Source organism: Rhinoderma darwinii, chromosome 7 (assembly GCF_050947455.1).
Source record: "Rhinoderma darwinii isolate aRhiDar2 chromosome 7, aRhiDar2.hap1, whole genome shotgun sequence".
Classification (NCBI taxonomy): domain Eukaryota; kingdom Metazoa; phylum Chordata; class Amphibia; order Anura; family Rhinodermatidae; genus Rhinoderma; species Rhinoderma darwinii.
Window position 1 is genome coordinate 145355419 of NC_134693.1, and position 15460 is coordinate 145370878.

At 47.6% G+C, this 15460-nt stretch overlaps 1 protein-coding gene and 1 pseudogene across 1 annotated transcript in view; both read left to right on the forward strand.

Moving 5' to 3' along the window:
• BSN (bassoon presynaptic cytomatrix protein) overlaps nt 1-15460 on the forward strand; it is a 145087-nt gene that overhangs the window by 121367 nt on the left and 8260 nt on the right. Inside the window, exons 10-11 of the mRNA XM_075832538.1 lie at nt 244-296; nt 11812-11881. Of these exons, the coding sequence (XP_075688653.1) occupies nt 244-284 (41 nt within the window). The 3' untranslated portion in view covers nt 285-296; nt 11812-11881. The remainder of the gene's footprint in view (nt 1-243; nt 297-11811; nt 11882-15460) is intronic.
• Nucleotides 5017-15460, forward strand: part of LOC142657503 (galactosylgalactosylxylosylprotein 3-beta-glucuronosyltransferase 1-like) — a 38338-nt pseudogene continuing 27894 nt past the window's right edge.

Here is a 15460-nt window from a genome sequence, read left to right on the forward strand (position 1 = left end):
TGGTAACATCATTACAGGTAGGTGAAATCAGAGGTAGAAAAAAGAACCCCAATGTATAAATTCAGCATTGATTTTGTATACTCAGTGTCAGGCAGCAGCTCATAAGTTGTCATGATAAGAGAACATGATCTGCAGCCCCACATAGTGTTCGTTTATCTGTTTCCTGTACATGATCATCGTTTACACACAATATACAAATGGTTTTCTTTAGTATTTTACCTAATTTTATTCTCTGATTTTCAGCGGTGTCTGCGTTTGGCAAGAAATTCTCCTCGTTTTGGTGAGCGCAATCAGAGGTAAGTGTCCATCTTGCTTTATTGACACAATTTTTGGCACACCCAGAATATTATCCTATTGGTATTTTTGGTGATTAGTTCAGACGTCTCATGTAACTGGGAGAAGTGGCCAGTGGCTTCTGTGTCTGTTAATAAATGCACCAGTTGTATATAACCTGTAATATCTGATCCAGAAGCAATATCCAGAACTCCTCAACACTATTCCCAGGAGTGAAACAACCAGCAGCAGGCAGAACAATAATAACAGGAAACATAATATCATGATAATGACATAAAGGCAATATAAAAAGAATATAATAATATCAGAAAAGGGTTATAATACTTATAATTAAAATACTGAAAATAAAAGATATAATGATACAAGAAATCAGTGATAATAATAATATTATTATAAAGTAGCTGCATATTCCCCAGCGCTAGACCAGGGTACAGTGACACGATTACAATCAGATACAATGTGACAATTTAAACATAAGGAAAGAGGACCCAACACTCGATCTTAATCCACAGGAAAGTATATGTCACGATGGGTGTGTGGACTCACTGGGCCGTACCACCGTAGCGGGATAGCAGCTGGCCAACAGGATAACAAGTAAATGTCTATAGTTCGAATAATGATACCTGTGGAATTTCAGACAGTAGCGATGGTTAGGCTCGGATGGGACCTTGGCAGCAGGCAGACAGAAGGCGCGGTGTAACGCAGCAGGCGTCCTATACGGCACAACACGACTCCAACTCTCTATAGCACAGGAACAAGGTAGCACGGGATACAGGTAGCAGGTACAGGATCACTAGGAACTGGAAAACAATAAGGGACCATTTGCAAAGACTAACACGGGCAATGAAGGAAGAGGCAGGGCCCTTCTTATAGTCCAGGGTGATCATGGGCTAATTTCACGTACTATTCAGGTGCGTACACTGGCCCTTTAAGGCTGGGCACGAGCATGCGCGCGCACCCTACGGAACACAGCATAGTGCAGCGGAAGTGAGCGCTGGCGTCTCCTGAGGAGGAGATGCGGACCAGCGCTCACTGATCCATGGCTGCAGCCGTCGGGGGTGAATGATCCTGACGGTCCCCAGCCATGGGTGTCACAGTATCCCACCTCTTACTCCCCCTCCTCATGGGGCCAGAGCGGGAGAGAAACCTCTTCATGAGGGTAGGAGCATTGAGGTTCTCCTCTGGCTCCCAGGACCTCTCTTCTGGACCAAACTCCCTCCAATCCACCAAATAAAAAGTTCTTCCTCCTACTCTCTTAGTGTCCCGGATCTCCTTAACCTCGAATGTATCTGATGAATCGCTGAGGGCAACTGCAGGACTAGGAGTCTTCGTGTAGTGGTTCAGGACCACAGGCTTCAGGAGGAAGACATGGAAGAAGTTGGGGATCTTGGGGGTAGGAGGCAGCCGAAGCTTGTAGGAAACAGGATTGATCTGTTGCAAGATCTCGAAGAGTCCGAGGAACCTGGGAGAAAACTTGTATGACGGCACTCTCAAACGGATATTCCTAGAGGACAGCCAGACCTTGGTACCCGGGAGGTTCTCTTCTCCTTGTGTCTGACTTTCTTTCATGCGGTCGACCGCCAGCAGAATAGAGGATCAGGTTTTCTGTCAGGTCTGCAGGAAGTCCCTGAAAGCAGAATCAGTTGCGGGCACTTAGGACGTAACGCACATCGGGAGAAGAATTTGTGGGTGTTGGCCGTAGACGATGAAGAATGGTGTATTTCTAGTGGATTCTCTTGTATGGTTATTATAAGAGAACTCGGCCTGTAATGCCGGGGTAGGGAGACAAACATGTGGGCCCTAATCTACCCGCCACTCAGTCCCTGCCTACTTGCAACGGCCCATCCTAGGCGACGGCGTACAACTGGGCGACGGTCCCTACGCTCACTAAGTGCACGACAGACAAACAGACAAGGGTACACAGAAGCTAGGGGAACGGGGCAGTTGCCCACGGCAACACCGTGAGCAACAAGAGAAGTGAATGAGCCGAGTCAAACCAGGAGTGTACGAGGTACCAAACGCAGAGCAGGAGAGTAGTCAGTAAGCCAGGGTCTATATGGAGCAGAGGACAAAAGTACAAGCAGCAGCAGCAGAGCAAGGAAACAGACAGAATCACAGGCAAAGGAGGAGCAGGAAGTGAAGGTATAAATAGATAGAGGGCGGGAGCTAGCTCCGTCTGGCCAGGCTGTGATAGGCTCTCCCACTCCTCAGCCTCCCAGCCTCATTGGTAGAAGGAGGGGTCACTCGATCAGACTTAGGAGCAGGTGCAGACTGACTAACCACGGGCGTCGACACAGAAGCTGTGTCTGGCAGATCCTTTACACGGCCCAAGAATGAAGCTGTACCCAGTCATCATACTCCCTGGAGTTGAAGTGCCGTAGGTAGTACTCCATGATCTGATTGATCCTCTCCACTTGACCATTGGACTGGAGATGGTAGGCTGAGGAAGTCCAACTTTCCCTTGAGGAGTTTACAGAGGGCTCTCCAGAACGTCAAGGTGAACTGAACCTCCCTTTCAGACACGATATGCAAAGTAAGCCGTGCAGGCAGAAGATGTGTTGGATGAAGAGGTTGGCTAGTCGAGAAGCAGAAGGTAGGCCAGTCAGCGGAACGAAATAAGCCATCTTCGAGAATTGGTATATCACCACCCAGACTGTACTGCATCCAGCAGAGGGAAGCAGGTCCGTGACAAAGTCCATTGCTATACGCTGCCAGTGACCATTGGGCACAGGCAGCGGCTGGAGCAGGCCAGCAGGTTTGGAATGAGCAACCTCGTTAGCCGCGCACACCGTGCAGGACGAGGCAAAGTCCATGATGTCTTTGGGCAGCGTGGGCCACCAGAAATGATGGGCAATCAGGTCTCGGGTTTTATGGGCACCCGCGTGACCTGCCAGTTTGTCCCCAGCGGAGGATTCCCCCTCTGTCTGCCAGGTGCACAAAGCCCTACCCAGAGGGATGTCTCTAACTTGCAGAGGGTTGACAGAGACAATGCAGGATGGATCAATAATATTTTGTGGGGACTCCATGGTGTCCTCTGTCTCGAACGACCTGGACAAGGCATCGTCCCTCACATTCTTGTCGGCCGGGCAGTAGCTCAAACTGGAACCGGGGAAAGAACAGCAACCACCTGGCTTGACAGGTGTTCAGCCGTTGGGCTGTCTGGAGATAGGTGAGATTCTTGTGGTCATTAAATATTAGGGTATGATGAACTGGGCCCTCTAGTAAATGTCTCCACTCCTTCAGGTCTAACTTGAGCCAGTAACTCCCGATCCCCAATCGAGTAGTTGCGCTCTGCGGAAGAGAAAGGTTCAGAGTAATAGCCACATACCACTGCCTTGCCTTTGGGACCTCTATGGAACAGAAGTGCACCAGCACCAACAGAGGAGACGTTCACCTCCAGCGAAAACTGTCGAGATACATCAGGATGATGTAGGGTTGAGGCTAACCTGAAGGCACTCTTCAGGCTATTAAATGTGAATTCTGCTTTTCCTTGGCAATCATGCCTTTTTTGGTGAGGGTAGAGATGGGAGCTGTCAGTGAGGAGAAGCTTTGGATGAACTGCCGGTAAAAATTGGCGAATCCCAAGAAACGCTGTATGGACCTTAAACCTTGAGGACGTGGCCATTCCAGGACAGCCTTTACCTTCTCAGGATCCATCTTGAGACCTTGATCCGAGATGATGTAGCCCAGGAAGGGTAGAGAATTCCTCTCAAACATGCACTTCTCCAGCTTGGCATACAGGCGATTCTCCCTCAATCGGACATGTCTCTGATGAGTCTTCGTGTCTGGGGAATAAATTAAGATGTCATCGAGATAGAACACAATACAGACATATAGGACATCCCAGAAGATGTCATTGAGGAATTCTTGGAAGACCGCGGGGGCATTACGCACGCTGAAGGGCATCACGAGGTATTCATAGTGCCCGTCTTGGGTGTTAAATGCCGTCTTCCATTCGTCACCCCGGTGAGGCACTTGGGACCCCACTGGCAAACCTCTCGGGAATTCCAGTCCAGAACTGGGGCATTTAGTCGGAGCCAAGGCAGACCCAGCAGCACAGGGTTGACGGCCTTGGGCAGGAAAGAAGCGAGATGAGCTCAGAATTAAAGGCTCCCACTTGGAGCTTCAACTTCAGCTACAATCGGGTCGGGGCAGCAGCAGTCCATTCACCGAGGCAACTATCACTGGCCACTCCAGGGGGGTTGTGGGCAACTGGAGAAGATCCACCAGGTCTCTCTAAATAAAGTTAGCTGCGGATCCAGAGTCCAGATAGGTAGAGACCCGGTGCGTCTTTTCACCGGACACTATGGTCATGGGGATGGACAATTTGGAAGTAAGTCCTTCTCTACCCAGAGTTGTCTCCCCAACCAACCCTAGGCTCTGGGGCTTTTGGGGTCACAGACGCACAACATGGCCTCCGAGGCTGCAATACTGACAGAGTCCCGAAGTGCGTCTGCGTTGTTTCTCCTGGATAGACAACTTGAGATGGTGCATTCTCATAGACTCCTCTGGTGGAACAGCTGATGAGGGCAGCATGGGTTGCTGAAATGTAGGAGCCGGCCTAGGGAGTCCTCCCTCCCGATGAACCTCTTGGGACCGTTCTCGGATCCTCATGTTAATCCGGGCGGCCAGAAAATGAGGTCATCCAGGGTAAATGGCAGATCTTGGACGGCAAGCCCATTCTTAATTTCTGGGGACAATCTCTGCCAGAATGTAGCCACCATGGCTGCAGGTTAGTTCGGCAGCCAGGGTGCGGAACTGAAAACTGAATGGCGTACTCGCCCACGGAGGTGTCTTCCTGGCGAGGGGTCAGCAGGGATGCAGCAGCCGATGAATCTCCCCCGGGTTCCTCAAATATAGTACGGAAAGTATGTAACTCACGGATCTCAGGTCCCTGACATTCCCAAATGGGGTTCGCCCACGCCAGGGCTTTGCCAGTGAGGAGAGAGATTATGAAGGCAATCTTTACGTCATCAGAAGGGAAGGCCTCTGCTTACGATGTGAAGTGAATCAGGCATTGGTTCATAAATCCCCTGCAGGTCCTCGTGTTTCCATCATAGCGATGAGGTAGTGGCAGAGAAAATTGTGAGTTAGTACTGTCAGGAGGTGTAGTACGAGGAACAGCAGAGGTAACAGGAGCACGTGCCGGAAAGGCTGCAGCTTGCGTCTCCAGCCGATGTGCAATGATATTCACCGCCTGGAGGAGTTTGTCTTGACATGACCGGAGGTTTAGCATATCTGCCCGCATGACTTGTGACGTTGTCATGGTCGGGTTGACCAGTCGGGTCAATGGGCTGAGCGTACTGTCATGATAGGTGTGTGAACCCACTGGGCCGTACTGCCGTAGCGGGATAGCAGCTGGCCAACAGGATACCAAGTAAATGTCTATAGCGATGGTTCAGACAGACAGTAGCGATGGTTAGGCTCGGATGGGACCTTGGCAGCAGACACCAGGCGCGGTGTAACACGACTCCATCTCTCTATCGCATAGGAACAAGGTAGCACGGAATACACAATACAGGTAGCAGGTACGGGAACACTGGGAACTGGAAAAAACTATGGGACCATTTACAAAGACTAACACGGGTAAACACAACAACGCTCAGGCAATGATGGAAGGGGCAGGGCCCTTCTTATAGTCCAGGGTGATCATGGGCTAATTTGACATACTATCCAGGTGCATGCGCTGGCCCTTTAAGGCCGTGCACGAGCGTGCACGTGCACCCTACGGGACACAGCAGAGTGAAGCGGAAGTGAGCGATGGCGTCTCCTGAGGAGGAGATGCGGGCCAGCACTTACAGATCCATGGCTGCTGCCGTCGGGGAGTGAGTAATCCCGACGGTCCACGGCCATGGGTGTCACAATATACGACAGGAACAATGGGATTAGGTGCATTACTGAACCAGGTAATATCAGCAAACTACATGACATTACTATGTATACATGAATCCAGACTCAGCTCAGTGGAGCAGCTGCACATGGGGTTCTTTGGGATCAGATGCGCTGTGGGTTAGGAAGAGGGGAGACGGATTTTCTGTAGGACAGGAAGAGGGAACTAGTGGTATCGTTTATAGCCAGGTGTTGGGGTAGGCTTTCATGAAGACGGGCATTTATAGAGGCCTCTTAAAGCTTTGTACACCGGTGGACAGTCTTATGGAATGGGTTGAGCATCCCAAAGGGTAGAAGCAGCATGGGAGAAGTGGACATGGGAGTGGGAGGTGGTTACCATAGATGAAGACAGTGGTTGGTCTGTAGCAGAGCTGAGTGCATGGCTAGTCACCAGTGGCGGATTAAGTAAACCATGGGCCCTGGGCTGTTCCACAAGCTTGGGCCCCCTTGTCCACCACCGCCCTGCCACGTCATGTCTATATTAAACACCACCTTTCTGTGTGAGCATTGACAAATGAGTGCTACGATTCCCCTTGTCAAAGGGCTGTGTCCCTACACACTGACAGTCTTCAACCATCGCTGACAGTATCACACTGTGTAGGGACACTTCCTCCTGACAAGGGGAATGGTAACACGCATTTGTCTATTAGTCCTGGGTACACAAAGACTTTATGTGGAATACAAGGATTTCCGATAACAGACATGTCAGGAGAGGTGACAGATAAATGCAATGACTCACAGGTGATGTCTTCACTGATAGGTCGTTCTCTTTTCTTCTCCATCTGACACTGACCGTTATGGCGACTTCTCCTGATGACTGCAGTTTCCTGATGAGAAATCTTTTCCCCTTGATTCTGTAGCCATTTTCAGCGTCTATAGCAACATAAAAATTCAGACATAAACACCATAAATTGTCTTATACCCCAGACCCCTAAGCAAATCAAGACCCAGGCCCATACATTAACTCAAACCAATAAATTCAGTCCCCAAGAGGTAACTAAACTTTTAAAAAACATTTGGCGTGTCATAGTGAGAGTGATATGTCAGAAGTTTTGATTGATGGGGGTCCCAGCATTGAGACCACCACCGATCACTAAAACAAAGCAGCAGGAGTGCCCGGGTGAGCGGTGTTCCACTTAATTTCTGATTGTCTTTCCTCGTCGCGGTGTACGGACTCATAGACTTTCTGTTGTGCCCATACACCGCATGCTCGGCTATCAGAGGAAAGACGATCAGAAACAAAGTGGCTCCTCACTCACCTGAGCGCTTCTGCCACTTTGTTTCAGCGATTGGTGGGGTCTCAGTGCCCGGACCCCCACCGATTAGAACATTTGACATGTCACTATGACATGTAATTTTTTTTAAAAAGTTTCGTTAGTTACCCTTTAAGCAGTCAGACACCCCTCCCCAGTGCATCTGACTGACTGCTGAGTGCCCTATGGGAGGGTCTAAGTGTCTGACACTTAGGGCGGATTTACACGAGCGTGTGCGTTTTGCGCACACAAAAAATGCGGCGTTTTGCGCGCGCAAAAGGCACTTAACAGCTCCGTGTGTCATCACCATATGATGCGCGGCTGCGTGCCTTTCGCGCAGCCGCCATCATTATGACACTCTGTTTGTATGTTTGTAGCACCTGGTGCTTTTCTGTTTGCAATCATAGTTATACTGCTGTTGAGCAAATCACGCACGTCCCACGGAGGTGCCTCCGTGTGGCATGCGTGATTTTCACGCACCCATTAACTTCAATGGGTGCGTGATGCGCAAAAAACGCAGAAATATAGGACATGTCGTCAGTTTTACGCAGCAGACTCACGCTGCGCAAAAATCACTGACAGTCTGCACTGCCCCATAGACTTGTATAGGTCCGTGCGACGCGTGTGAAAAGCACGCGCGTTGCACGGACAAATTACACGTTTGTGTAAATCCGCCCTTATGGCTCTTGGGGGGGGAAGGAGTTATTCCCCTATAGAACCCTGAACAGTCAATAAAACGCTCTGACCCCCCCCTGCAGAATAATAACTACTGAGGGCTCCATGGGGGAGATTATACTGCAGGGGGGGGTTCTGAGCATCTGACTTACTGCAGAGGGCTCTATGGGTGGGAAATTATTTTGCACACAAAAAATGTGAGATTAAACACCCTATATACAATTCACACTAACACCAAACACTATATATTCAAACCACACACACTATATAGACTTACATTATAGACACTATAAACACAGCACACACTATATACACAGCACACACTATATACACAGCACACACTATATACACAGCACACACTATATAGACTTACATTATGACACACATAAACACACACACACACTACATAGACTTACATTATAGACACTATATACACAGCACACACTATATAGACTTACATTATGACACACACACACACACACACACACACACACTACATAGACTTACATTATAGACACTATATACACAGCACACACTATATACACAGCACACACTATATACACAGCACACACTATATACACAGCACACACTATATACACAGCACACACTATATACACAGCACACACTATAAACACAGCACACACTATATACACAGCACACACTATATACACAGCACACACTATATACACAGCACACACTATATACACAGCACACACTATATACACAGCACACACTATATAGACTTACATTATGACACACATAAACACACACACACACACACACTACATAGACTTACATTATAGACACTATATACACAGCACACACTATATACACAGCACACACTATATAAACAGCACACACTATATACACAGCACACACTATATACACAGCACACACTATATAGACTTACATTATGACACACACACACACACACTACATAGACTTACATTATAGACACAGCACACACTATATACACAGCACACACTATATACACAGCACACACTATATAGACTTACATTATGACACACACACACACACACACACACACACACACACACACATAAACACACACACACACTACATAGACTTACATTATAGACACTATATACACAGCACACACTATATACACAGCACACACTATATAGACTTACATTATGACACACACACACACACACACACACTACATAGACTTACATTATAGACACTATATACACAGCACACACTATATACACAGCACACACTATATACACAGCACACACTATATACACAGCACACACTATATACACAGCACACACTATATACACAGCACACACTATATAGACTTACATTATGACACACACACACACACTACATAGACTTACATTATAGACACAGCACACACTATATACACAGCACACACTATATACACAGCACACACTATATAGACTTACATTATGACACACATAAACACACACACACTACATAGACTTACATTATAGACACTATATACACAGCACACACTATATACACAGCACACACTATATAGACTTACATTATGACACACACACACACACACACACACACACACACACATAAACACACACACACACTACATAGACTTACATTATAGACACTATATACACAGCACACACTATATACACAGCACACACTATATAGACTTACATTATGACACACACACACACACACACACACACACACACTACATAGACTTACATTATAGACACTATATACACAGCACACACTATATACACAGCACACACTATATACACAGCACACACTATATAGACTTACATTATGACACACACACACACACTACATAGACTTACATTATAGACACTATATACACAGCACACACTATATACACAGCACACACTATATACACAGCACACACTATATACACAGCACACACTATATACACAGCACACACTATATAGACTTACATTATGACACACACACACACACACACACACACACTACATAGACTTACATTATAGACACTATATACACAGCACACACTATATACACAGCACACACTATATACACAGCACACACTATATACACAGCACACACTATATACACAGCACACACTATATACACAGCACACACTATATACACAGCACACACTATATACACAGCACACACTATATACACAGCACACACTATATAGACTTACATTATGACACACACACACACACACACACACACATAAACACACACACACACTACATAGACTTACATTATAGACACTATATACACAGCACACACTATATACACAGCACACACTATATAGACTTACATTATGACACACACACACACACACACACACACACACACACACACACACACACACACTACATAGACTTACATTATAGACACTATATACACAGCACACACTATATACACAGCACACACTATATACACAGCACACACTATATACACAGCACACACTATATACACAGCACACACTATATAGACTTACATTATGACACACACACACACACACACACACACACTACATAGACTTACATTATAGACACTATATACACAGCACACACTATATAGACTTACATTAACTAACACACACACTTACTTACCAGCCTCTTCCTCTGCGGTGCTTGTCTCTGGCAGTCTCCAGGACCTTAATCATGTGACTGTGACGTCACCACAGGTCCTTCACCCTCTAGTTTCAGTTTTGCCGTTATCAGGCAGCTGCTGGAGGTTTAGACAGGAGGGACAGTGCACAGCAGCACAGAGGAGCAGACTGTCAGGGAGACTCCAGCACCTGCCCATCACAATCTCTGACAGTCTGCTCTCTACAGCTGATGTGCTGTGCCCCTGTTCCCTGGCCGCAATTGACTCCCCCTGCACATTCCCCCCGCCTCTAGAATGCGGCCGGCAGCAGCAGCCCTGGAGAGTTTTGTTTCACTTGTGTGCGGTGTGGGAAGCTATGGGCCCCCCTGCAAGCCTTGGGCCCCGGGCGACCGCCCGAAACGCCCATATGGGGATCCGCCACTGCTAGTCACATAGGGAGAGATTATAGAAGACAGATAGACAGGTGCAGTGTTACTGATAGGTGCAGAAGTGATAGACTTCTGTATTTTAGTTCCATAGACTGTGTGTGAGCCATCCACTATGTGTGAGCCATCCACTATGTGTGAGCATGGGCTGTACATAAGTCATGCACCCTATGTGTGACCATGGACTGTGTGTGAGCTATGGACTGTGTCTGAGCTGTGGAATCAAAATGTGTGAACATGGACTATGTGTGAGCATGGACTGTGTGTGAGCATGGACTGTGTGTCACCATGGACTGTGTGTCATCATGTGTCACCATGGACTGAGTGTGAGTAATCGTCTGTGTGTGAGCCATCCACTGTGTGAGCATAGACTGTGTGAGCCATCGTCTGTGTGTGAGCCATGGACTATGTGTGACTATGGACTGTATGTGTGACCATGGACTGTCTATTAGCCATGCACTCTATGTGTAAGCCATGGACTGTGTGTGAACATGGATTGTGTGTGACCATGGACTGTGTGTAACCATGGATTTTGTGAGCCATTGATTTTGTGTGCCATGGACTGTCTATTAGCCATGAACCCTATGTGTGAGTCATGGACTGTGTATAAGTTGTATATTTAGCTCAATGTTCTCCCGGCTGTGGCCTCCAGTGAAACCTTCTCCATTCTCTTCCTGCTACAGAGTGGAGATCTGAGGATGATGTGAAGAAACCTGATACAAATACCTGCAGCACTGGACTCTGGGTATAAAAGTGAGTATATATAGAAGGTCCTCTTATGACACAAGTCGAACTGGTGAAGGAGACATCAGCCTTGTAGTATGGAAACTTAAAGAAGACATCGGGATCACATACAATACATTCAGAATGTCTTCAGACCCGTACAATGCTTTCACATTTTCTTATGTTGATTCTTGTGCTAAAATAATAAAATTATTCCAGTTTTCCCCCTCGTTCTGCCCTCAATCCCCCATAATTATAAAGTGACAACAGAATTTTTGTTCTTTAATAATTTATTGAAAAGGAAAACCTAGAATCGGACATTTTATAAGTCTTCAGCCCCTTTACTCAGGATCAGGTGAAGCCCCTTTGGCAGTGATAACGACTTCCAGTCTTCTTGATGCCACAAGGTTTACACCTGGATTTGGGGATTTTCTGCCGTTCTTCTCTGCAGATCCTCTCAGCTCTGTCAGGTTGGATGGTGACGTCTGTGGCGGCCATTTTCAGGTCTCTTCAGAGATGTTTGATTAGGTACAAGTCAGGGGTCTGGCCGGGCCACTCAAAGGCATTCACAGAGTTGTCCCCCCGCCTCTCCTGTGTTGTCGTCCCCCCGCCTCTCCTGTGTTGTCGTCCCCCCTCTCCTGTGTTGTCTCCCCCGCCTCGCCCATGTTGTCTCCCCCGCCTCTCCTGTGGTGTGTCTCCGCCTCTCATGTGTTGTGTCCCCGCCTCTCCTATATTGTCCCCCCGCCTCTCCTGTGCTGTGTCCCCGCCTCTTCTGTGTTGTCTCCCCCGCCTCTCCTGTGGTATGTCTCCGCCTCTCCTGTGTTGTCGTCCCGCCTCTCCTGTGTTGTCGTCCCCGCCTCCCCTGTGTTCTCTCCCCCGCCTCTCCTGTGGTGTGTCTCCACCTCTCATGTGTTGTGTCCCCGCCTCTCCTATATTGTCCCCCCGCCTCTCCTGTGCTGTGTCCCCGCCTCTCCTGTGTTGTCTCCCCGCCTCTCCTGTGTTGTCCCCCCGCCTCCCCTGTGTTGTCTCCGCCGCCACTCCTGTGTTGTCCCCCCGCCTCCCCTGTATTGTCTCCCCCGCCTCTCCTGTGGTGTGTCTCCGCCTCTCATGTGTTTTGTCCCCGCCTCTCCTATATTGTCCCCCCGCCTCTCCTGTATTGTTTTGGCTGTGTACTTAGGGTCATTGTCTTGTTGGTGGGTGAACCTTCGGCCCAGTCTGAGGTCCAGAGCACTCCGGATCAGGTCTTGTTTAAGAATATCTCTGGACTTTGCTCCATTCATCTTTCCCTCAACCATGACCAGTTTCCGTGTCCCAGCCGCTGAAGAACACCCCCACAGCATGACGCTGCCACCACCATGCTTCACTGTAGGGTTGGTATTGGGCAGGTGATGGGCAGTGCCTTGTTTCCTCCAGACATGACGCTTAGAATTGAGGCCTTCAATCTTGGTTTCATCAGACCACAAAATCTTGTTTCTCACAGTCTGAGGTCCTTTAGGTACTTCTTTTAAACTCCAGGCGGCTTTCATGTGTCTTATTACTCAGGAGAAGCTTCTTTCTGACCGCTCTGCCATAAAGCCCAGATTGTTGGAGTGATGCAGTGATGGTCGACCTTCTGGAAGTTGCTCCCATCTGCACACAGAATCTTTGGAGCTCAGCAAGAGTGACCATTGAGTTCTTGGTCACATCTTTGTCTGGTGGGGTGGCCAGCTGTAGGAAGAGTCCTGGTTGATCCAAACTTCCTCCAGTTCTTTCCTCCTCATGACTTGGTTTCTGCTCTGATATACATTGTCAGCTGTGGGACCTTATATAGACAGGGGCGTGTCTTTCCAAATCATGTCCAATCAAATGAATTTACCACCGGTGGATCCAATCAAGGTGTAGTAACCTTTCAATGATGATTTTGAGAAACGGAAGACCCTGGAGCTAAATTTCAAATGTGAAAACAAAGGGTCTGAATGAATACTTATTTGAGTTTTTAATTTTTTTATAAATGTGCAAAAATTTCTAACATTCTTTTGTCACTTTGTCATTATGGGGTATTGAGTGCAGAATGATTGGGAAAACTAGATTTTTTATTTTAGCATAAGGCCTCAACATAACAAAATGTGAAAAAACTGAAAGGGTCAGAAGAATTTCCGACTGCATTGTATAAAAATTAACTTTTGTTGATTTGTCCCAAAAAAACATAAAACATTTGTGACACGTATTGTGCAGGTAGCTGCTTTATTTCTAAAGACTGAAATATGCCCCTCCATGACCAGCTCATTATTATGTGTCCTGTATATTACGTGTGATATATGTCCCGTGATCCAGTGTCCTGTACATTTCCAGTGATCCAGTATCCTGTATATCCAGTGATCTCCTGCCCCGTATATCCTGAGATCTAGTGTCCTGTATACAGTATCTCGTGATCCATTGTCCTGTAGATTCAGTGTCCTGTATATTCCCTGCCCCCAGTGTCCTGTATATACAGTAATCGCCTGCCCTTATATCCCGGGATTCAGTATCCTGTATATTTCCAGTGCCCTGTAGATCCAGTGTCCAGCATATCCCAGGATCCAGCGTCCTGTATATTTCCAGTGATCCAGTAGATCCCGTGAATCAGTGTCAAATATGTCCCATGATTCAGAGTCCTGTTTATTTCCAGTGATCCAGTGTCCTGTATATCCCATGATCCAGTGCAGGGGCGTAGCTAAAGGCTCATGGGCCCGGGGGCAAGAATTCAGCTTGAACCTCCCTACCCCTCCCCAAATCACGATCACCAGACCCCTGCGCTTGCCTATGCCCTATCCACCTTGCCCAACAGCCCCCATAGTATAAGGCCCCCACACAGTATAATGTCCCATAGCTGCCCCCACACAGTATAATGCTCCCATAGCTTCCCCCACCCAGTATAATGTCCCCATAACTTCCCCATACAGTATAATGCCCCCATAACTTCCCCATACAGTATAATGCCCCCATAACTGCCCCCACAGTATAATGCCCCCATAACTGCCCCATACCGTATAATGCTCCCCATATCAGCCCCCATACAGTATAATGCCCCCATATCAGCTCCCCATACAGTATAATGCCCCCCAAATCCACTCCACATACAGTATAATGCCCCCCATATCAGCTCCCCATACAGTATAATGCCCCCCATATCAGCTCCCCATACAGTATAATGCCCCCCATATCATCTCCCCATACAGTATAATGCCCCCCATATCAGCTCCCCATACAGTATAATGCCCCTCCATATCATCTCCCCATACAGTATAATGCCCCCCATATCAGCTCCCCATACAGTATAATGCCCCCCATATCAGCTCCCCATACAGTATAATGCCCCCCATATCATCTCCCCATACAGTATAATGCCCCCCATATCAGCTCCCCATACAGTATAATGCCCCCCATATCATCTCCCCATACAGTATAATGCCCCCCATACAGTATAATGCCCCCCATAACTGCCCCCACAGTATAATACCACCGAAAAAGGCCATACTTACAAATGGACACAGCCAGGTCAGAAACGCTGATGAAGGAGAGTGAGCAGGTGCTTTAAATAATAATAGCCACTCCCACTGGTCTTGAGGGGAGGGGCGTGTGTGGTGCATG